At 43.0% G+C, this 24,603-nt stretch overlaps 1 protein-coding gene across 1 annotated transcript in view; it reads left to right on the top strand.

Annotated features, from left to right (window-relative positions):
* Positions 1-24,603, top strand: part of PEX14 (peroxisomal biogenesis factor 14) — a 77,820-nt gene that overhangs the window by 3,234 nt on the left and 49,983 nt on the right. Inside the window, exon 2 of the mRNA XM_083802623.1 lies at positions 3,217-3,264. Coding sequence (XP_083658749.1) covers positions 3,217-3,264 — 48 coding nt within the window. The remainder of the gene's footprint in view (positions 1-3,216; positions 3,265-24,603) is intronic.

Genomic DNA, 24,603 nt, shown 5'->3' on the forward strand with positions numbered 1-24,603 from the left:
CGTTGGTGTTCTAACACCTTCTATGCTTGTTGATGCTCTTACTTGTCATTTAGTGGGGAAGCAAGAGGAATACAAAGGCCCAAATCTTAATTGTTTGCTTTCTGAAGCTTCATTATGCACACCTTGGGCTGAGTCTGCCATCTAGCTGCATTTTGTCTTCGTGTAAGGAGATTAATTAAAGATTATCAACAAAGATGTTGAAAGATGCCTGATTTCTTGCTCCAGAGACTTCTCAGGTTGCATTGTTAGCCAATATATAGGGGATTTTTCCTTCCCTCTTGCTCAAGTGTTTAGCCTCAGGATTCTCTGCTGTGTTCATCTTAAAAGATGGTTTGTGATATAGGATATTAGGTCTCTGGACTGGATATCCATTGTTGCGTTAAATACAGGCTAATGAGCAGCTTGCACATGGAATGGATGGATTCTTCCCTGACTTGTGCCAGAGCCACCATGTTCCAGAGGGCTGCTGACTCCTGCCTTACAAGAAGCTTCCTTCGCTGTTACAGTATGTGCTGTGCTTGGAAGTCTTGCTGGAAGGAAAATGCAGATCCCATTTAAAGTGTTGTGCCATAAGTTAGCCGACTAATCAAATATGTCAACAGGCTGCTTACACACGCACCAGAATTTCTGAGTATGTGTTTTAAGGATCAAGACTCTTACCCATCCACATAATACACGTTTTCTCACAGTAACCTGCCTTCATTCCAGACGCTCTTTGGGCAGTGTCCCAGGTTGGCTAAATATTGTGTGTGACAGTCCATAAACACTACGGCAGCTCCTTGGGGCAGAACATACAAGCTCTTGTGCATTGGAGGCTCTGGGAACTTTCTGAGGATGTGAATTTCTGAGGTGTGAATTCTGTGGTGGGCAGTGCAGGGAAATGGTTTCTTTCTTTGTGGCTTTGCGACTTCGCTGTTTGCTCCTCACAATTCTTTGCAAAGTCAGCTTAAGTAGTTAAAATGCTTTGAATTTTCCTTGAAACACGCTACAGATAGCAAAATATGCATATTCATAGAAAACTCAACACGGGTATCTTGATGGAGTAATTCCATGGAAATAGTAGTTACCAGCTCTCAGTAGTTTTTTGAAGTATTTAACAGGAATTTTATGTGCTACACTTTGGCTGCCTTGTCTCAGCAGCTCTGACCCTGTACTAACTGAATTTGATGAGAATCTTTTCCTTAACCTCAGTGTGCTGTTAATCAGGCACAAATATTTCGGAGTATTCGCCGTAGGAAGATACCTGTGTTAGTCCTGGGATATGACTAAAGAAACAAAGTAGAGCATGTGTACCAAAGAAGTTTATCCACAACCTAAAGAGGCTCAACTAACTTACTAATAAAACCTGCAAGCCATATTCTAGTTTTGATTCTCATATGTTTTCCACATTTTTGGAGCGGTGGAGCGAGCTTGAGACTATTCGTTATTTTTTTTCATCCAGCTATAAAAGATTTGAAAGCAGATGCACCGTGCATATAAAAATAGGAAGCCAGTGACAAGCCTGAAGAGAGAAGTGCCCTTTTCTTGTTATCACACAACGTTGCCTCCTCTACAGCAGGCAGTGGGACTTCCAGTATGGCGTTGAAGCTGATAAGCTGATATTTGCAGTGGTTATATTAAATGAATTGATGGTGGCTGAAATTTTAGGAGATATTGAGTGGACTCACAGAAATGAAGATAAGGGCCTCTCGAGAGAATCGCTGCCTGGCTGTGACATCTAGCTGGGCCCTGGGAATGATGCATATGTATCTGGAATTAGCTGAGCTGCAATATGTTTGGGTTACTGGCACCCTCTTGTGGCAATACATACTTCTATCTATATTTTTTGAGTATTCTGTAGATGGGGGGAAAAAAATCTTGAGCTGCTTTGGAGGTGTGGTGTGTTGCATAAAAGTGATGAATGCAATTGGAGGACAAAAAGTCGCTTAAGGACTTTTATGGTATCGCTCAAAAGTTTTAGCTTTCATTGTACTCCATGAATAGGATCTCTTTTCTGTAAGCGAGCCTAAAACATGTCTTCTTTACCAGTAAAATTGCATTTTTTACCATTGAGGTAACCTGTATGTGTCAGCTCTACCAAGATAAAAACACAGTGAAAGCAGTATAGGTTAGACCATCTTAACATCATGTGAATCCCATTAGAAAGTAGATGATTGACCAAGGTAAGGTTAGTTTATGATAAAACTCAAGTATCTGTACCTTGGAAGAGACAATTTATTTTAGGTATACAGGGATCAAACTTTGCTTTTTTTCAGCACTGCAGAAAAGCCCAGGGAATAATTCCACAAAACGTGGGACTCAGCTAAAACGTTACACCAGGAGAGTGGAAGCTCCTGAATTTTAAGTCTAGGCCCACCTTTGACTGGCTGTCCTGCCTAAATCAGATTGCTTCACTTTCCTACTGTGTATCACCCCTTCCTAGTGTGCAAGGGGAAGTGTTCAGCATTTGCCCTAAAACTATGTCTTTTACCTCTGTGTGGGAAACGAGGATGTCACTGGTGTTGCTGAGGTGCTGGGAGCTGTAGCTAAATCGTAATTGCTTTGAAATCTGGAATAGTGCAGAAAACAAAGGGTGCATTACTGGGTCATGGAAATGGGAGATGCTCAGCGTCAAGTTAGGTTTAGTCCCTCTATAGAGCAGACAAAGAACCCTGGAGTTAGAGCAAGGTACCTTTGCATCCACTCCAATAGCAATACTTCGGGCTGCTTCTGTTTTAGTATCTTTCTGCCTTTTAGTATCTCAAAGTTCTTAGCAGACATCAGGTGCTGATCAGGTTTCCTAGAGACAAACAAGTTGTTATCCTCATTTCATGTGTGATGAAAATGTCCTGTCTGTGCCCTGCAGCGTGGCAAGTGTTGCAACCAGGAGTTTAGCAGAGGGAGTCCAAGTTTGATGGTGTGCTCATTCACTGCGCCGTTACAGAGGTTGAGTTGGGGTGAACATTTCTGTTGTGACATCTATCAGTGGCCTCTGGCTCTTAGCTGCTGGCTCCCTAGAGCAAGTTCTGCCCGTTCTCTGAGTTCTGTTGGTTTAAATGGGGACTGCTGGGACTAATTATCTCTGTGATCCAGGGATTTTTGTCTTCAGCGCATCACAGAACTGCTACAGATAGCAGAAACGAGTGTCTTCCCAAATGTGTAGCCTTTACAGACGAGCGTTTCTACTCGCGTCCATCAGGTGGCAATGTAACCTCACTCTTCTTTTTTGTTTTACAGACTGGCTCCTGCCCTGCGACTGAAACTGCAGCATCTCGGGAGCCACTGGTGAGTTCTTCTAGAAGCAGTAAATAATTTCTTGCTAATAATATAATATACATGACTTGTATTTGCTGCATCACTTTGCATGCATTGTTTTGCTTTTCTGAGGAGTTGGTTTTGTGAACGAGGTGTAAGCTGCCTGATGTCGCCGTGCTGCTGGCCTCTGAATTCTGACCTGTAGCTCCTGCCTTTCCAGCAGGTCAGACACGGGGCACCCAGGCCTCTGAGGTGTCCTTGAGCAGGGACCATCTGTCCTAAATGTGTGCAGTGCACGCTCTTGATTAGTGCTTATTTAGTAAAGAGCATGAAGAAGGACCTGTGCGGCATAATTTGAACTGAGATTCCTAGGGCTGTTGTCTAATAACTTCTGCTCAGAGACCTCACTCAAGTTGTCTTTATTTTCAGATACACTCAGTTAGCTTAGAAGTGTCTTGCAGCTGGCAGTGCATGTGATCCAATGTTTTGACTCTAGAACTGTTTTGGAAAGAGCTCTGGGATTTTTTTTGTATGAGGATAACTAAGAGAATTTTTTTTTGATGGTGACGCAGCCTGGGAAGTGAGCCACCAGTCTCCTGAGCCGCATTAATTTATTTTACAACCTTCTTTTTCTTTTTTTTCCCCTTCTTCTTCAGCTCTCTATAACTCAGTCAAAACGTTGCCAAAAATGTTAGCCCTTCTTATTGTCCTAAACATATCGTCCCCTCGTTCTCTGGATTTCAGTTTGTGGTGATGGTGAATACAAGCTGTTTACAGTGAGAAGACTCGAGTACTTTCCATAATGGCATGGCACCAGTTACATCAACATATTTTTACCTTGTAACTCTTATCTGGAGAACCCAGGAGATGATTTTTAAGGGAGGGAGATGTGAGTAAAGACTATGAACTGGGAAGGGTCAGTAAAAAGCATTTAATGAGAGGGCTGCTCATGAATTCTGTTAAGCTCTGCAGTGAAAATCCTAGTAGCCTAGTAACGCCGTGTGATCTCTTAATTGCATAGACGTCTACGTGTGAGTTTACCTGAAGCTGTTACTGACAATGGTAGCACGCCAGCTTTGTGATGGATTTGATGGTTTTGGTGCTCCCACTTAGGAAGCTCATAGCTGGCAGCACATCATCACAGCCTGTGTTGGTCAACTGTGAGTTCTCCTTCTCAAGGCAGATTCCGGCATTACCATGGATTTAATTAATTTCTTACTGTATATGCAACTGAAGAATTGCTCAGAGGAAGCACATAGCAGCTGTGTATCTTTCTGTGTAGATATATATTTGTAGACATGTACAAATATTTATAAATGTAAAGAACTCCAAAGTAAACTTTCCTCTCACAATGGTGAGTCTTGCATGTGAACTAATTAGGGCCTTTTGAAAGGTGGAGTCTTTCTCCTTATTTTTTCATTATTTGTCTTTTATATTAAGCTCTCACAGCCTCTGTCACGTTTGCTTAGGAGCCATTATTGCTTCCAGCTGAGTATCTGTAGAAGCCTTATTAAAGGAGCGGTTCAGGTCTGCGAGCCAGATGACCTTCCCACCACACTGCTGTGGCTTCTCTGTAGCCAGGATCATGCACGCCGCCTTCTAACGCAGGCAGCAGATCTGGGTCCACGAAGAGGACTTGTAGGCACATGGCGCCATGTCATAAAAAATGTTTACGGAAACGCCAGAACAAACTATGGCGCGAGTCCAGCAAGTGGCTCCATGTGGAAGGGCCATGCGCTCAGGCAGGTCGTCGCTGACTTTGGATCTGGTGTTAAGCAGTTGAGGAGGAATATAGGGTTTCAGGAGGAGGGGAAAGGAGTCTCAGGACCAAGTTCTGTTCTGTACCCCTTCTGCCTTTTTTGACTTAATTGGTGGCTGGCGGTACTTGGGGCTTTGTAGGGTCGGGATGTGCGTTGAACATGTCGGTGGTGTTATGCCCAAGTGTGAGACAGCAAGGAAATTAAAGCATCTTACGCTGTGTCAGCACATGTCGTGGTAGGCTCAAGCTGGTTTTGTATCGCATTTGTGATTGCAGTGGGTACTGTATCCTGCACGGTGCTGAGTACCTTCTGCTCTGTGCTTGGTCACGCTCTTCTGTGTGCTCTGTGCCCCCAAAGCATGCAGCTCGCAGGGGGAATCCAGGAGAAGCAATGACTTCTGGTTGTTTGCAGGAAGACTTCGGTGTTCTCCAAGATCACGTAACCAGGTGCGATCCGACACGTCCTCTTGTGTCCAGCGTTTTGTGTGCTCAGACCGTACCTCGCTGTGGTTTCTTGCCCTACTGAGGCCTCCAGAATAGAGCCCTACAGATTCCTGTCACACCCCTAACAGCTCTTCTTGCAGCTCCCTTGTGGTGTGCGCTGTTCCAAACTACCGAAATGGAGATAAGGGGCTCCACGTCTGTGCCATTAATCCCTTGAGTTATCCGGTGTCCTTACAATAAACTGTCCCAACTGAAAAATACTCCCTAATGAGAGGTCATTGTGTTACAGCACTGACAGTGGAGAATGGGTTGGAGGGGGATGGGAGCAGCAATAATTTTTGCAGCAGAGAGCGGACACTCATTTCCCTAGCTGTCGGTCTTGGCCCATTAAAATTTGCCGTGTAGCTCCGTAGTGGGAAGTGTAACCTTGTGTTAGCAGGGTGTCAGCATCTCGCTCCGCTGCTGTTTACAGCCACGTTTGTCATCGTCAGTGCAGGATCAGCTTCTCCTTGAGTGCAGCTTATCAGTGAGCGGTGCTGCATCCCTTTCTGCTCTCCCCAGCTTTTGTATGTGCGGCCACCTCCGATAATCCTCTGAGCACTTGTGGCACTGGAATCGGTTTGTCTTTTTGCAGCTACTCACAGCAAAGTCCTGGGATGTGTAAAAGATGTAACGATAGGGGACAAAGCCCCTTTCCGTGAGGTTAAAACATTAGGAAATCCCCTTTTCTTCTCAAATCTTTGTTTCTTTCATCTCATTTCTCTCTCTTCTCTTTAGGCTGATTACTTAGTCTTTTCTGCTTCTTTTTAGCTTGTTTTGACTCTCCCTAGCAAGGTCTTGTAGCTCGTTAGACCTACTGTGCTGCTTTTGAGGTGCTTTCAATAGCTTGAATATGTTTGCTGTTGGCCTTTGGTTTTTGCCCAATCTACTGCAGTCCAAATTACAGCTACGAAGGCAGTGCATCTGAAAGACCCTAACACAAGGCTGGGCTGTGAGAAAAAACTAAGGGAACGGAGCTCATAAGTGAGGTCTTCCCACATGCTGCTATTTTTTTTTTTTCTGCCACAAAACATACTCCTTCCCCTGCTGGTGCTGGAAGAAGTACTAGTAAATATAAAAATACTGGTTGCAAATGTAAATCACTCTCTTGCTTTCTTACTGAGTTACAAAATCCCTGGATCATGTTGTAAAGAGCGGGGTATTCTCTTTTGTAGAATTATTTAACTTTTATTTTTAGCATGTGCTGTTTCTTTCTGTTTCTTATTGCAGATGATAGCAGTTAGCACTGAAATGTGGACATTTTATTCCCTTTTTTTTACAGGCAGTCAAAAGGTACAAGGCAACAAGAATTACTGCTGTCTCTACAGCAATTAGTGTAGAATTTGTTGGTATGTGCTGGAGCCCTCATGGCTTTTTCCAACGCTTTGTTAAGCTGATTTTCAAATTTTTAAGGCTCATGGTAATGGCCAAAATACTTTTAATAGCACCTTTTGTGCAAACATCACAGGCTATATACTATAGCCCTTAGTTACCATATTTAGGGAATGTGTCCGTGTTGTTTCCATGCTTTAGAAAAGCTAATTGAGATGTTCTGGTTAACTGTTTAGCCAGGTTCACCCAGCAAGTTGGTGGCTTAAGTGTGAATAAAGCTGTGGAGCCCAGAGACCTGGGCTTTTGGCCTGGTAAATGAGGTCATTGCTATTTCAGGGGTTGCATTCTGCCCCTTGCATGTCTTTGAAGAGGCTCCAGCCTTGCATTTGTAGTATGCTTTTTTAAGTGATTGCGGCATACTTCACTCAGCTGCTTCTTTAGTTCACAGTTTTTCTCTTTTGACTACTTTTCTGGTGGTTAAGGAATAATGGGGAGAGATAAAAAGAAGAGTAGAAAGGGGACTTGACATTGCTATAGCCATAGCTTATATGTAGGCACAGCTTCGTGGTAGTTGATGTAGTCTCTTGCCCATAGTGAACACTTTTGGTATTTGTATCTGGTTCCCTGACCCATCAGCTGTGATCCCAAACTGAAGCCGTGATGCTGTGGCTTGGTTACGGGCAATTTTAGTTCCTCTGCAGTTTCTGTGTTCCGTTTCTCTGTTTCCTTGGAAGTAAACCAGTAAAAAATGTGATGTGTGTTTGTGGTGGAGAAAACTTTCGACATTGAAACTGGACAGAGATGAAGTTTCCTCATGTACTTTCTCAGCTGCCTGGATTTGGTGCATGCAATGACAGTAGAATGGTCAGTTCCTCTGCTTCATCGCCTCCTTTTAACCTTTATCTGTTCTGTTAAGCTTCCTCTTCAGTAGACTATGGTTAAAGAGAATTTCATTTCGAGTTCTGAGGAAGGAGCTTTACAATTGAGATTTTAAGCTCTGACTGGTGTAAGCACAAGTTGCAGGAGCCTAACACTAACAATGCTGTTGTCTTTAGCCACGTGAACAAAATGATGAGTGGGAATGAGGAAAGGTTGCAGAACTGTGCCACAAGGTATGAGAGAACTAATAAGGGGATTCAGAATCCATTTTTGATGAACAAATCACTGAGCACATTGTGAATTCATATTGCTCTCCTTCTTATAATAGATGCTATCTTCCTGCCCTAGCAAACCCTACAGAAAACAAGTCAAGGATTAATTCTTTTAAAAAAAGATTTTTGTCTGCCTGAGATTCCTTGAAATGAAAAGTATTTTCACTGCAAAACTCATACCTGGATTTCTGGAACACACTCCTCCACTAGAGATACAGTGTATTCCTTATGCTTTATTTTAAACTTTACAGATCCTTGTCTAGATCTGTAGAAAAAGTAATTTTTTATTTTTTTTGGAAAGATTTTTGTTTTCGGAGATGATCTGAGGGACAGGAGTGTTCTGGAGGGACAATCCTTATCACACTTCTGCTTTCCATTTTCCCACCCTTTATTGTTTAACACAAGATTTATACCTGTTTACTGTACAAATTTTCTGTCTGCCACGATGGGTTTGTTCAGAGTGGGGGCCTACACTGAATAATTCTCTAAAAGTAAATCTATCCAGAGGGGATTTCCAGACAGCCAGAGTCAGTAGGCAACTAACTTATAGCCCCCAGCGAAACATTAGTCAGGATAATTTACCACTGTCAGCAGGAGAGAGAGAGAGACTATCAGCTTTGTGACCTCCTGTGCAGGCAGTAACCCTAATGGTGTGATAATGCTTCCGTTTGTTTGGGAGTTCCTGAACGTGTTGCTGTGGATTTCCAGTGCTGGACAATAATTCCATCAGGCTGTGGAAGGCAATCGCTGTGCGGATTTCAGTTTTACAGGGCCAGGAGCAGGGAGCCAGAGGTGTGTGACTGCCCTACACAACATGCCGTGGTCTGCTGCAAAGCGAATTCTGATATTGGTGAAGCACACCTCTGGTGTATTTGACCTTTTCATAGCTTGGAGGTTTTTGTTTTCTTCCTTTTTTTCCCTTTTTTTGGTCTCACTACCGAGTATTCACTGACTTCTTTTGTTGTTCATGCAAAATGTACTCTCTTTTGCTCTGTCGATTTAGAGAAATACATTATACGTGCAAAACACGCGGATGCGAATTGACTTACAGAGCATAGTTAAAGGAGCACTGCCACATCGAGTTAAATTGCCAGTCTGAGGTCAGTGGGAAAGTTTCCTTGGAATTCCTGTAAATACCAATTTTAAAAGAGGATGGAATATAATCGTTTGGGATATAATTGCTGCTGTAGCATTATATGCTAACGAATGAAAGCTAGAAACTTGCAGTAGTTACAGGCCAAAGCAGGTTAAGGCCCTATCAGCCTGTACAAAATGTAATAATGGCTTTGGATGTCTCTGAGAGCTTACAGGTTAAACAACAATTTAGAGCCAGTGGGTGAAGCATCATAACATCTAGGTAGGTACGCTCGTTTTTGATTACTAATAGTGTTGTTCTATGTACTCGTGCAGAAAAAAGTTCTGAAAGCAATTCTCACTTACTTTTCAGATAAACCACTGTTACTGCTCAGAAGACTTTTACGATGTTTTTGAAATAGTCGTAATGCTCTGGCAAAGCTTTTCCTTACAGGCAAAGTTGCTCGTTACAAAACATGCGAGGAAATTAATGTACTGGGAGTTAGGTTGCAATCCCTTTAACGTTAGGTATGGTTTGGCTTCCGGAGATCCCAGCTCTCACCGAAGGCAGAACGGGAGCTCTGGTGATTTGTGACGTTGGAAAAAAAAAATGTTGGCACCCACTTAGAAAATATTTAACATTGCTTGCTATTTACCTTTGAGAAAAATGAATTTCATTTCTCTGTTTATGCTCACAGGATGTTTCGGAGGCATAAACACGCTACACCTACAAGGAACTTTTTATAGATCACGGTCTGCTTTGCTGCCAGCTGGTTGCTCTGTGTTCGTTGGCAGCCCGGCTCTTTGCCTGCTCAGAAGGATTGGGAGCACTTTGTTGTGTGCACCCCAGCTGTTGGGAAGGGTGCCTTTTAATTTCAAACAGGTGGCGGCACACAGCAAGGAGGCGCCTGCACTGTGTGTGCTTTGGTAATGATGGGTTACGGGGATCAAGGTGAGATAATAGTATCACTTCAGCTACATGTGTGTGGAAAATATGCTATGTGCAAAACAACTTGTAGAGGGCAGCAATTGCCCACGGTTCTTTCTGCTTAGGGAGAGGAGGGACCAGCTTAAGAACTTCACAGGAGTGTCTGCCTTTTTAGCTTCTTGAAATAACTTTATGTAGGAGACTTGTTCTTTAGAGTGCCTCTTGACTCCATGTTATTAAATTCCTAACCTGGAGAGTGTTGCCAGAGATTCTTAATTCCTCTCCTCTAATACCACTGAGCAGTTGGACTCTTCTTGCCCTTATCCAGCTGCTGTCTGTGTTGTTGTTACTGCAATCAAAGAGTTAGTCTTGTCACAGCTAGTGACTTTCATGAGATTATAACTGCTTACATGTAATAACTTTCTTAATTTCTTGGCATTCTCTTACTTTTACCTGGGAGATCACGATGTAAGAAAAAATTGCAATATCTACAGCGTCTTTGTAGTGCCTCAGAGCACAGGATACATTGCATCTTCATCACGTTACAGTATGGTAGCCGAGGCACAAAAGGCAGAATGAATTATTCAGGAACTTGAAAGAACTTTCCCCAGCTTTGATGCGCGGGAATACATCCTTCAGATACTTCTGATGCCAACACCTTCAGAAGTGAGGTTTGCAAAACTAGAAAGTTGAGAGTCGGTAGAGTTCGCAGATTGGGAGTTCCTAAGCAGCTCGTTGGAGAAGACTTTCCCAGTTGCTCACATTTCTTGTATTTCTCTGGAGGTCACTTCAATTGCAAATCCTTCCAAACATCTTCATCGTTTGGGGTTTTGTTTGTTTTGTGTGTGTGTGTATGTAGCTCTTTTCCCTGTTATGATTGTACAGACCATGTCTTCTTCCCAGTTGTGATCCTGTAACACACCATGGCTACTTTGACAAATGCATTTCTGGAAAAGGAGCAATGAAAATATAAATAGCTCTTTAGTAAGAGGCTTTTACAGCTGGAGGGAAGCAAGAGGGATAACTTCGTATCACCAGCCACACTCACAGTGTGCCCTGCTTTTTTATGTTCTGTTCTATCTTTTGGTCAGAGCAGGATTGTCCTCTGCTGCCAGCTCCTAGCGTTTGGCCAAGTATTCTGAGCGGCCTGACTGATGGTACTCCTTGGGATGCAGTTCTGCAGCTCAGCATGCCTTCCTGGGATGGAGCTTCCCTGCCATACAGCGAGAGTTTCCTGTGTCTCCCCTCCAGCTTGCTTCTCCTGTTTGTGTGCCACCCCAAGTGATTCCTTTCCTCCTTAAGCATCTGCACCCTTCAGATGTTTGCAGACAGTTATCACATCATTTCTCCTCTCCCCACCCCCATCCCGGTCTCTTAGCCAAGCTCTACATATTTAGCTCATTTAATCTTTCCTCATAAGTCAGGGCTGTAATTGACAGCTCTGACACGAAGAGTCGCATTGGTTACACACGCTGCCAACAGGATATAAATACTTTCTGTGCGGTGATTGAGAATTACAGTCAAGACTGAGATGAGCCCCCCCTCCCCCTTGACGCTGTATTCTTGACAACCCCTTTCTCAACATCAGGTTGCCACAGCCTCAGAAAGATGAATTTGGGTCTCACTCCAGTGGTCAGCGCCCCAAGCACTGGTGTGTTTCAGAGTGGTTGTTTCAGGTCACTTGGGATTTCACTGTTAAAGCCACACGGGATTCTGTTCTGACCCTAAATTCTTAAAGAGGTCTTCCCTGTGCTTCTGCCGGGCCTGCAGAGGCCTCGGGCTGCGGCTGGTCCTTCTTCCTGCTGGTAAGGCAGAGTGGAGCCCCGTGGGTGCAGGGTTCCACCTGAACGAAGGGGTCTTGCTATGCACACACGCTCTGGAAGAGGTGTTGCAGCCACTACCCTGGTGCATGTGTTTAAGCACTGCCGTCAGGAGGCTCACGGCACTGGTGCTGGCAGGGATCTGTGCTTCAGATACTCTTGGCACTGATGTTCCTCGCGGTCTCTGCCAAGAGGAAGCTCAGGATGCTATCGATCCGATTGGCACAGCTGTGAACGAGTTCAGGGTTCCTGCTCCTACATGTTGGGTCTGGGAAGAGGCTTTTAGCCCAGCCCAGGAAGGTATTGCGTTGGGAGCAGAGGTAGCTCCGTACTGCGTGTCCAGGAGTGAGAACATACAGATCCGTTTCCAGCGAAACAGATCTGGAGGTTGCTTTAGATGACTTGTCTCCTCACGTTGGCTGCATTCGTTTCAAGAAGATAGGTGGAGCTGACAAAGGCTGGGGGACTGGGAAATGAATTGTCTGGCTTCTAATGTTGTGTTCTGTGAAGCTTCATATGATACAGCTTCCCCAGCGGGGCTAGTTCACAAACATTACATGTATTATTGCAAAGCATGCAACATAAAGAGAGCATTTATGAAAGGGAATATCAGAGGAAACATTATAGCAGGGACCTTTATAGCCTTTCCATTATTATGGTTTAAATCTTGACGTGGTCTTTATTTGCAATGACACTGGGACCAGTAAAGAAGTGTTTCTTCTCTTCCCCTCCCCTCCCCTTTCTCCCATCTCCTTTTCATTCTTTTCTTCCACATCCTGTTCTGAAGCTGTGGTGCAGAGATACAAATCGTTAAACATGCAAGTAGTCGGAGAGCCAGGTTTCAGTTTGTGTGGAATCAGCCCCTTTTGACTCAGAAGTTGGAAACCAGATGACTCACTGCGATGCATGTTTGTTGTTTTTAATAACTGTCATTTTGCAAAATATGGTCAAAGCTTCAAACCCTGACTTCTGGAGTAGGGGTGGTGTGTATTTATTTTTAATTTGGGAGGCTATAAGCTGGAATGTGTTTGTAGCTGCAGTCTTCCCTTAAAGTCTGAGATAAAATGAATTAGAGCATTGACAGCGTGAAAGATTTTAGAGCTTTTTTTTTCCTGTTACCTGAAAAAAAATATTCATTTTCTTGATCAATTACTTGAAAAAGCTCCAGGTGCCAAACATCTGGTGGGATTGTAGGCCCCTGGTTTATGTTTTTGTTTTTTAATATATACCCAAAGGGACAGGTTTCTCAAAAGGAAAGCAGACAGATGTTTTTCATTTGTGGAGTTTTAAAGAATAAATGCCATTCCTGCTTTATCATTCCAATTTCTAACAAAATTTTCATCCATCTTCTTTCTTTTATAGGAAACCAGCAAATGTAGTATTTTAGTGGCAGATTTCCCTATCAATAAAATCTGTTAGCAGTATGGAAAATGTGAAAATATGTACACATTCTACTTTCTAGTGATTTATTACTGCTTGTACAACAGTTTGTAAATTATAAGCTTAATATTAAGTGCTTTATGGTTGTTTTTTTGGGTGTTTTACTTTCTAATCTGCCCCAAGAAGTGTTGTTTTAATTTGTCAAAATTCTGCAGGTTTGTTGTGGAAGTCAGTTAACTCGCAGTGAAAATCTACAGCCACTCCATCACAGACGAATGGAGTTACATAAGTACAAAGTCTGTATACACGAGAACAGAATATGACCCTAGTTATAAAAACTGTGTTTTTATACAAATATAAAAACTGTATTCTGCCTTATGACAGAATTTATTGTGGTCATAGATTTTTCTCCAGTTCAGTTTGCAGGTTTGAATGCTTTGCAACTGTTTATTGCCATGATTTATATTATGATCTTTTGCAATTGCTATTGCAAAATGAAGTGCTGGGGTATCGTCCAAGGGAGGTATGCTCCTAGCCCACCTCAGCCTGTTGCTTCTTGTTAGAGAGTTAAAAAAACAAAACAAAACAAAACAAAAAAACAGGGGCTGATTTAAAATGGAGGGTTCAAGTTTGGGTTCTGCTCGTAGTCTGTGGTGGGGCATCTTTCTGATGGTGGAAGTGCTGGGCAAAGCCCCATTGCCACTGCTCTGAGAACATTTGGCTACTCCTGGCCAGCAGCTGTCTACCCGATCCTTTATTCTGATCGGGAAAGAAGAAGGTTTGGTCTTTATTTCTTAAAGTGAATGTAATGCTTGTGAAAGACAGGAAAGTGTTGGCTTTGGGACTTAAACCATCTCCCAGGACTCACCGCCGAGCTGGGCTAGCAGCGCTGCAGGACTCCTCGCCAGCATGGCGTGGCAGGGACCCCCCTCACCCCCCAGGAGAGGAGAGGAGAGCTCAGTCCAGTCCATTCGATGCTTGACTTCCCTCTGAAGCTGCCAAGAAGGATGCCAATTTTTCCATTTAGCTGCCTGTTGTATAGACCTTAAAAGGGAAGGTTTTAATGCAGTTGGCTGCTATATAGACTGTTAAAGGGAAGTTATTTATTTTAACTGGCTGCTGTATGGATTATTACAAGGGCATTCTTTTCACTGCAGCTGCTATATTGACTAGTGAATGTGCCGGGCTGTATTGCTAGTAGCTGTCATATTGACTGTTACAGAAAAGATCTGTATTTAAGCCATAGCACAGCACTGGGATCTCCCAGGCAGGATATTAATGCTAATTCATCTGCTCACCCCCTGCTGTGAGTGTTATTTGTTTAAATCTGTAGAATCCCACAGCGCGTTTATATCCTCGCTAGAGTGAGCTCCGCTCCCTGTAATTATTTAACATTATATGCTGATATAAATTGTAACAGTTAAAGAATGGTAATGAGTAGCAAAAAAACACAAACTTAACCTTAGAAATGGCAGAGTCAGCTCTTAAAACAACAGCCAGCAACTTTCGCTGTTCTCTCTCTTTTCCCAAGTCCATATGCACAATATTGTGCATACATTATGTGTGTGCGTGTGTGTTCATGCTCGCACTGGCAACTGTGCCAGGCAAGGCTGTAATTATGCAGAATGTACTGTGAAACTTATGCACACACTCCTAATTACATACAGTGCCTACGTACGGCAAGTTTTATCTCTCGGCAGTTCAGCTTCTTGATGAGTTGGCCTGATAGGTGATGTGAGCTGGGGCTATCAGGAGAGAGGAGACGGAGCCCCTGGATTCCTCTCCTAGGGAACGCGTGGCCGAAGGTTAGGCTGAAAAGCCATCGGGTGTCACTGTTGCTCTGCGTTGGCTCAGCTAGCAGTGGATTTGTCTGGCAATAAATGCTGGACTTTGGAAGTAGTATTTTGGGCTATAAACATCTGAGGCATTTACACATAATTTATATGTAAAGTGCATGTCCGTGCAACACCACTGACGTGTGGGTGGAGTGAGCGGAGGTAGCTCTGTTGTGCGTTAGATGATTATTTTTTTAGTTTCTGTTGCCTATTATAGCATTCTTGTCCCAAACTGGCGTGCAAGATGGCCAGCCACTGCTGGATGGTGGTTGTGTTCTGCTTCAGGAGTGTCTGCTGCTCGTCAGCGGAGGTGACCTGGTTCCTGCGTGTAATTTGTCTGTGGACATAAAGCTATGGGCAGATTGTTAACTGTAGGAAAAAATGTTTTTATGGTGTGCACAATTATGGTGTAGAAACAACGAAGTTGTTTAGTGTGGATTTTTGAAGAGCTTTGGAGCTATTTGGCTTAAAAGGTACTGGAGAAATACAATTTTTTAACTGTGGTGCTTGTGTAAGAGCTCATTGACAAAACAGATTTGCAATAAAACAATTCAGCAATACAATATGAAAACTTTCACTGACTTAAAATGGAAAGAAAAAAACATGTACATAGCAAAGAAAATATATTTTCGTAAGAGTTCTTTGTACTCTGTGTCCCTTCTGATTTCAGGTAGGGAGTAAAAGCTGGCGTAAGAGGAGCTGAGCTTGTACTTGATTTGCAGAGTAGCGCGATGGTCGGTTGGGCTGCGTTGGCAGCATGGACCTGTGCCAGACTTCACCACAATTCATACTGTGTCAGTTTAATAAATGCACTACTTAAATTATGAAATTACAAAAGAAAAAAGAGAATGCACTTATTCAGACTCTTAATACATTAAAAATAAGGCATTAAAACACTGCCTTTTTTTTTTTCCTTCCAGAATCAATAATGAACAGGAAGGGTTGTAGACATTAACAGTCATGGACATTCAAACTCTTATACATAAATTATCTTAGAAAAATGCACATAAGACTTGAATAATGTAAATACATTAATGCATTTAATAATTTAAACATTAAAGCGCATGCAGGAATTCGTGGCAGAAGCTGTTCTGAGATAAGGAACGGTCCTGGAAGTTGTGTGTCCCAGGATCGATGGCTGGTTTCTCCTTGAGAAAACTCTCTGGGGAAGTCAAGCTGTGCAACTAGAGTGACCGCCTGTCCTGTGAAATCCCAGGACGTTAGCTAGCTCTTTTGCTTTTCACTTCCCATTCTCTCCTCCTTGTGCGTGAACACACGTGCAGAATATCCCATGGTCCAGAGAAGGCCAGTGTGCATTTTGTCATTTCTCTTTTGCATGTGTGCTGCTCTTTGACTGTGAATTAGGTGTAGCAGCTTCAATGAGCGTCTTGGCTCGAGGTAAAATCCCAACAATCGCTAAAGAAACTGCCTGCAAGAAGTCGCAAGGCACGGTACTACGCAGGGTAAGGAGAACAACTGTGGATGGTATCTGGGCTCTGATCTACCAGTTCTCCTGAGAGACAGGAATATGGAGTCTGGAGTACAAAGAGTGAAATGGGGATCCTGTTCTTCCAGGGCTTTGCATGGACCTGTTATTCAGCCTCCATCCCAGCTGCTGGTACAGCAGTGTCAGCTCGGGAGCGGGAGGCTTGGGGAAGTAGTAGAGCTCTCCAGGAATGCTCGTCGCTTTCTTGGAGCCCTGAAAATCACAAGGTTGGCTCCAGTGTAATAACAAGTAAGGGAATTCTGTTCTCGTCTCTCTGCTCGTCTGCAGGCTGAAGCAGCCAGCACTGTCGCAGCATCTAACTGGCCCACCAGGGTCCCCCTCATGCCAGGCGTTTTCCTGAGGTTTTTGAGCTGTTTCATTTTTGCTGATGTAATTAGGTTTGAAAGGTGTTGCAGCAGCCCCTCGTGCCATATCCCCTTGGTTCATTGCCTTGCTTTCTCTGTCTCTTCTGCAGGGAAGAGGACAGGTGCTTTGGAGGTCATTTGCACCCCTCAGTCCCACTCACGAAGTGGTAGAAGTTCTCCTGCTTAGATAACTTCGGCTAACCTAGATACTGAAATGATGGAACTAATAAAAAAGAGCTTAGTCTGATCCCAAAGGGGGAAGAGTTGGGTTGGTTAATTAAAGGAGCCTGGCACAGGGCACCTAGTAATTATAGGTGCAAGAAGTCTGAATTTGAAGAGGACTGTGCAGCTGGAGAAGGATAGGGAGGCACCCAGAACTCTGCAGGCTGTGGGCAAGAATGCAGCAAAACCAGATCTGGAAATCAGACTCTGGCAGAATTCCTTGGTGAATTCTTATTTATTCCATTTTTTAATGAGGACCTGAATCTCTCCTTATGCATTTCTGTTTTTGCATGCACATGCGTACGTACAATTCCAGTTACACCCTATGGCTGGGAGGGTGGTTTTATTAAAGACCAGAAGATTGAGAGACAGATGTTTTAAGAGACACAGGCCTTGCCCCTGTAAGTGGTTTGGAATAATTAATGCTGACTGCTGCATTGGTTGTATTATCGATGATGCTACCGGGTCTTTATCTCAAGCATCATCTCAGCACCCATGAGTCTGTATCACTGTAGGGCAGAGCTTTTGAAGGCAAAGGGGCTGAAGCCACCAGGACCTGCTGGGAAATTGCTTCTAAACTCTTATGTAGGTGTAGGGTGGGGAACAATGCTATGTCATCACCTGCTCCTCTTTATAGTTAAGTTCCTTAAAGCAGTGTTTCTCAAACTTAGGTTATGACCCCCAAAGGGATGCAAAAGGCTTCAAAGGAAGTCACAAAGTTACTAGCCAGTAAACAGCTTTCTACTTTTAATTGCTATCGGGAGTTCTGTTTCTCCTAGTTCCAAGAGTTAGCATTTATTCCAGTAACTCTCGTTTTCCAGAAGGAACTTGCTGCTGTTTCAGCTGAGGAATGTGGGATGAGCCACCAGGACAGAGGAGTGCAGAAGGGAGTCAAGCGTGCAGAAAGTTTGAGAAGCAGTGCTTGAGCAAATTTCATTTTCAAGGGACAAGCTCTGCAAATGTTCCCCGAAATGGATCTATTAACTTTACCTGATGAAAGATAAAGACAGTTGTTTCGTCCCCAGTGGAGTTCTCGGCAGTCCCCGTTTGGGGAATGTAGGATTTGTCTGTGCAGAAAAGTGTCGTTTGTTTTAGTGCCCAGGACTAAATAATGAGGCTAGGAGACCATAGCTCTTATCCTACCCTCCCAGCTGACTTGCTGTGTACCGCTAGGTGGATCACGCTAGAAATTGGAACGCTGATTCTAAGGGACCCAAGCTCAAAAGAAGAAAAGCAGCAGTTTTATCAAATTATTGAAGATAGTCCGCAGAAGAAAATAGCTTTGAGAGTTTGACTTGTGTCCTGACTGCGTGTGCTCCTTGGCTGTTGTAAGAGTAAAATAAACAAACGTTAACTTGAGGCACCTCCGTTTATGTTGCAATGGACTAGGGGAATGCTTCTGGTCATTTTTTTCCCCAGCTCAGGTGACTTTACAGCATCTGATCACCTGCATAAAGCCAGAGCTGAGTGCTCCCAATTTTCCCATCCCAAGCAGGCAGCACCCCTGTGTACCTGGAATAAATTTTGAGCCTCCCACACCTCAAAGGCGAAGCATCGCTGGTGGTAGGAAAGGGGTGTGTCTCTTGCATGTGGGAAGCTCCTGCAGGGGATTTTTCATAATCCAGGGCCTGTTGAGGAGAGGACTTGAGTGATGGGATGCTCTGGACGTGGCCTGCAGGGAAAACGGAGGAGTGGGTGGGGATCTCCCTAGGCTCTCATGGCTTAACGGCCACATTTAACTGGATTTCAGAGGCGTAAGCATTTTTAGTAAATACTGCTATATCACAGCCGTATTCTGCTTTTCTAGCTTTGTCTCCATGGGGGTATTCCATGCGTTATCCCATTTCACAGCCTGAACTTTTGCTCCTACTTAGAGGATTACATGGGGCAGAGCTGTAAGAAGAAAGAAGAATCTTGCCGCTACCCCACCCCTTTATCGCTCCATGTATATCTGGCTGTCTGCTCTCACAGGGGCCAAGCCTTCTGCCTTCCAAAACCCTGCTCTGAAACTGCTGATTCAAGCAGGTAGCAACTTTAGGACTCCTTGCAGAATAAATGCCTCCTGCTTGCTCTCCTGGCACTGGGATTTCCTCTCTGATTTATCGTGCTCAGGTCTGCTAATGTCCCTTGACTAAACTGGGCACGGTGCGATGGTGTGAAGGTCACTTTATATATGCCGTATACATTTCCAGAGACGTGGTGGGAGGGTAGGACATCTGAAACAGCATATCCTGCTGGGAGAAGAAGGAAGAAAAGGATCGCCTGGCTCCTCTTTTCACAGCCTCTTGTGGTGGGATGAAGGTTTTGACAGCCTAATTCAGCATTTAGAGAAAGATAGAGCTGAGCAGAAAGATTCTCCCCCACCCGCTCCTTACAGCCCAGCTGTGACAAACAGACAGATAATTAACAAATCAAGACCTTCTATTAGCCTTGTCCCCGACGCACTGAAGCAGCTCCTATGTTGCATGTGTCCTTTAGCAAATGTCTGTGCTTTATGGCTACAGAGCGAGGTAGTTAGATCACTTCAGAAAGGCGAAGGGTTCCCGGAGATGTCAGCGCACAGATGTTCCCAGGAGTGGAAGAAGTTGGCTCTGAAAGAAAATGGTGGGCAGGAGGTGGGAGAAGTGTACTGTGGCTGTTAGGGTGCGGTGCATTAGTGTGAAGCATCTTCTAGTAATACAGGACTGAAAGGGATGTATGGAATTGGTGAGTCCCTCCATTTTTTGCAGAAAATGACGTAAGCCGAAGCAGCAGTTGATAGAGAAGGAACTAACCATGACTGTAAAAATTACGTGCAAGGAAATGTGGTTTATGGTAGAAACAGATCTTAACATTACACTGTGGGTAAGGTGTTTGTGCCCTTTCTTTTCTATCGTCAAGCTGTTGAAATGGCATGGGCAAGCCCCAGGTAAGCCACCTCTTCTTTGCTGTAGCTCCACACATTTGGAGAAGAATGAGGAAGAGTGTCAGTGTCCTCCTAGTTCAAGATGTTACATACACACAGGCCATTGGTTCCAGAGCCTAACACATGTTAAAGGAGAGAGACAGGTCTAATTGCATCAAAGCCACTCTTAAGTTCATGTATGTGGAGCCCATCAAGCTGAAAGCATCCAGACAGCATCTGCTGTTATCAAATCACTCTTGAGTCGAGCTAATTAAAATAGAGCTTCATTTTTCTGAACCATTGTTTGGCAGGAATTCGAAACAGGTCTAACCCAATTTCTTTGTGTTTATGAGCCTTTATTATATCAAAAGTACTTTTCTGTAAATGTACAGGGCAGTGTTAAATGAATTGATCCGCACTGTATCACTGTAGATGCACTATGGACTTCCTAATGATTTCTCTTCTAGTTTTTTCCAGATACACCCCAGAAAGCTTGCTTTGTCCCTTATCATGTCATCTTTTTTCTCTCTTTCCCTTTCTGTCTCACTCTCAAGAAAGTAAATGTCCTTGTATTTCTTTATTTCATATCCTCCTCCTCCACTCTATTGGGATTTTTTGTATTATTAAAACATTTACACATTTGCTGCCACATGCAAATGCAGAATAATAAAACAGGACTCTTTATACTCCAAACAGGAGCAGGAGGTCTCTCACCACTGATTCTTACCCAGTACTCATCCCAGTTGATCACAGGGGAAGGAGAGGAGGGGAATCTAAATGTTGCTGCGTTGAATCTGTTTGGTATAGTGTTTTTTTTTTCCCTTATTTTTTTTATTTTAAGCATTTTACATTTCAGTCTGCAAATTCCAGGTATCACATTCCTCTTTATAATTTGCTACACACCAAACACAAAAGTTAAAGAGACATAGAAATTGCTCCCTGAAGACAGGCTGTACTCTTAGGCATCTGAAAGGTAATTCATGAATATTTGCTGCAGAAAGAGAATACCACACATAGGGCCAGTCAGTTATGAACATGTGAGAGTGAGTAGCAGCCCAGTGAAACAGCAAAGTCAGGAAATAACTACTTTTCCGGTACCTGGTACTTACAATCCAAGCTGTTCATATGATATTAATTCTTTATTTTTGAATAGTGGATTCATATTAAGGAAAAGGATCATAAGGGTTAACATTAGGTAAAAATTCTGACAGTGATCTGTAATGAAATCTTCTCCCTAGAAAGGTAGTAAAGACTTGGGGACTTTTAAAAATAGATAGACAAAATACAAAAAATAAGTAGGAGGCAGCAATCCTGCAATAGCTGAAAGAAAGGAGCCCTTTTCAATTTTTTTGTACTTTCTGTGTATTTTTAGGAACTTTGCTTCTTTTGACTAAATAAATTCACATTGGAATGGAATTTCAGTACATTATATTTTGCATTTAATGCAGCCTGTTCTGAATGTATATTCAACTCCTCTGTATGAAGTTTAAGAGCAGCATGCATGAATTAATACCGGAAGCAAGTGTGACATTTTTGCTGTAAGCAAACCAATGGGTAAGGTTCGATGAGATGCTTCCAGACTTACCAAGTGTTATCTCACACTCTGTGGTTTTAGAGAGATGAAGAAAATTGTTACTCAGAAGTTTAGTCTTCTGTTCATTGACAGTGACTCTCTCCTGATTCTCTTAAAAAAAAATAAGTGAATTTAATGGTGACAAAAAGCAGCAGAGTCATAGTATCCAGAAAGATAAAGCCTCAGATGGAGCATGGACATTGTACTGCGTGCTTTTTCTGTACATCTTGTAGAAGAGAGCTAGTTAGAGGGCACTACGACTAGGGGCTTGACTAATCTCACCATTTGTTCAGTCCCTCTCTTGTCTTTCGAGACCACCAAGGTGGATAGGAGCTACTTGCCTTTTTGACAACCGTCTCATCAGCGTGATCGGTTTTCCAGCAAAGGGCCATGATGTAATGGTTTTGAGAGAAGAACTTCTGGTAGAGCGCAGCAATAGCGGTAAAGGTAAATCCAGACACTCTTAAATGGAAAAGTAGTTCAAACGACATTTCTGCTCGTGTCATGGTGAGCACAGAATGAATGTGTGAGATCTAAGAATATCTTCGTAGGCTCCCCAGCATTTCCTGCACATGCAATTGTTCCTGTGGTTGCTGCTGCAGAAAGAAGGTTGCCATTCTAGCAAGAAACGCTTGTGCTTTTTTTGTTTTACAACAACAACAACAAAGTCAAGCATTTGGTCGAAGGATCCAAAAGCCCAGGAAATGCATCTCTAGGGCTCCTCGTCAATTTGGAACCTAATGAAATATAGAAAATACTCAATAAAAGCGCCTTTATTACTTTAAATGTTTAAATGTGGAGTTTTTAGCCATCAGGTTAATGTTTTTGTATCATTTTTTGATTTGATTGTGAGCACTTTTCCAGGTATCTCTGCCACTTGAGCACTAATTGGATTTCCACAGATAAACGGTGCTAGCTGCAGCCCTTACATCACTGCGTTTTTACTTCATCATTATTTTATTTGTTTTTACTGTAAAGGTTAATAAATCTTGGTATGTTTAGAGTATGAAACAAGGCAGGCAAGCTAAGAACTACAACATGGAGGGGTGAAGTTTTATGTGCTGCTCTCTGAAATCTGAGGGGTGGAAGGAGAAACAGGGAGCCTTTTGTGGCATTTCTAATGGGCTGTTGGGTGCGTTAGTCAGCCAAGTAGCGATCCATAATCCTTAAGATAAAAAGCGTTGATCTCTCCACTAGTTCTCAGACAGAGCTGTAAGGCATTTGAATTGGGTTACCATTGATTTAAGGTGGGGAGAAGACTGAGTAGCATGGGTCTGCTTAAAAAAGGATATGTGGAAATTATTTAATTTTATTTACTATTTTAAAGAAAATTGGAAGCCTTTCAGTGTAAGTGCACCTGAGATCCCTCTGGTTTTGGAAGGAACTTACTGTGGAACTCCCTAGTCTTTTAGGGAAGAACTAGTTGAATGCAGATTTTAGTCAGGATTTGGACTGCAAATAAATTTCAGTAAGAATTTATCAGCATCCCAGACACTTGCTGTCTCACCCATTTGTTCAGGGAAGCATGGTGATGGTTTTTTGTTTTGTTTTGTTTTTTACCATTCTCCTGATTTCCTGGGAAGGTGAGTATCAATTCCTACCACAGGGAAGCTGCTGCAGTGTAACCCTCCGTTTCCAGCCGCAACCACAACACACAAGCTCTTTTTGGCCTGGCAGGATTCAAACTGGTGCATTTCAAACACTTCCTCCCATTTTGGACTTTGTGGAAACAGAAATTGATTGAACAGCCTGACTTGGGCCAAAGCAGAAGTAAAGACTGAGTCTTCTTTCTTCCGTTACAAAGACAGGAGGCTGCTACGGACGGGTGCAGTACTGAGCACAGTGTTTGCAGTGCTGCCGAGTCGAGCTTTCAGCTGTGCCAGCTCTCGGTAGCAGCAGTGCCTGTTCCTACATTGGTGCTAATCCCTTGCTGTGGTGTGGACCCAGATTTCAGAGAGATTGCTGATGCTCTCTGCAGCATTTGTCAAGGAAAAGGCTGCTTTCTTTTTTCCTGAAGTGAGTAATTGTTTATTAATTTTTCAGCACATAAAGAGTATAATTATGATAGTCCCTGACATGTGCTGGCTGTGCCAAGGTTTAAGGAAAACAAAAACCAGTAGAAGCACAATTTTGAAGCTTCTCTGATTTTGTAAACCTTCTTGCTTTGGACCCAAATTTCTGTGTAGAAATTAGGCAGGAGCACCCTGGTTTAAGAATAATTGTCTCTAGAACCAATTCCCTTGGACATTTTAATTTAGTTTAGGATGGTGGGATCTTACTCAAGTGTTTCAAGAGATAGGAGTTGGTGATCAGTACCCTCGATTTTTTGGTGCATGCAATCTCCTGTGTAGGTTCAAGAGCATTCTGAATTTTTCCTGACACCTATATGCGTTATTTCTTTAAACAGAGAATGTAACATATCCATGAAAAATGCCAGATTGACTCCATGGGAAAGCAAAATGGACTCATTGTTTGTAGAATATTAATGGCGTGGGCAGCTACAGTGGAAATGTTCTCCGTGTTTGCCCTTATATTGTGTTTCACTCCTTTTCTAGAGGAAGCATCCTGAGTTGCCAGGGCAGCTCAGTTTTGAAACTGCTCATGCAAGTGCCTACAAACGAAGGAGAAATGTTGTGATGTGTGCTTCCTTCTGTTGAGAACTGGACAAAGACAAGGGACGCAGCTGCTTTCAAATCTATAAAATTATTACACTTGCAATCCCTATAGACTAGGCAGCTCTGGCCAATCAGATTTCTTGCCCCTTACTTATTTTTTCCCTTAATGGGGCAATTAACAGCAGGAACAAAGTGCATGGTCTGCTCAGTCTTTATTATTTGTGTTGTAATAAGTGTCTAGGAGGCCAGTTGCAGACCAGCACCAGGCACTCTGCAAATATAGAGTAAAACGACTATTCTTGTCCCAAAGAGCTCTAAGTAAAATATTAAATTTACATTAAGGTCTTCAAGTATTCCAAGCCCTTCTTCTTTTGCTATTACTTCTCAACTACTGTGGTTTGCATGATTTATTGTGCACCTGTCACAATTTCCAGCTTCTTTAATCTTTCCAACATGAAACCT

The sequence above is a fragment of the Anser anser genome (assembly GCF_964211835.1).
Source record: "Anser anser genome assembly, chromosome: 17".
NCBI classification, from domain to species: Eukaryota; Metazoa; Chordata; class Aves; order Anseriformes; family Anatidae; genus Anser; species Anser anser.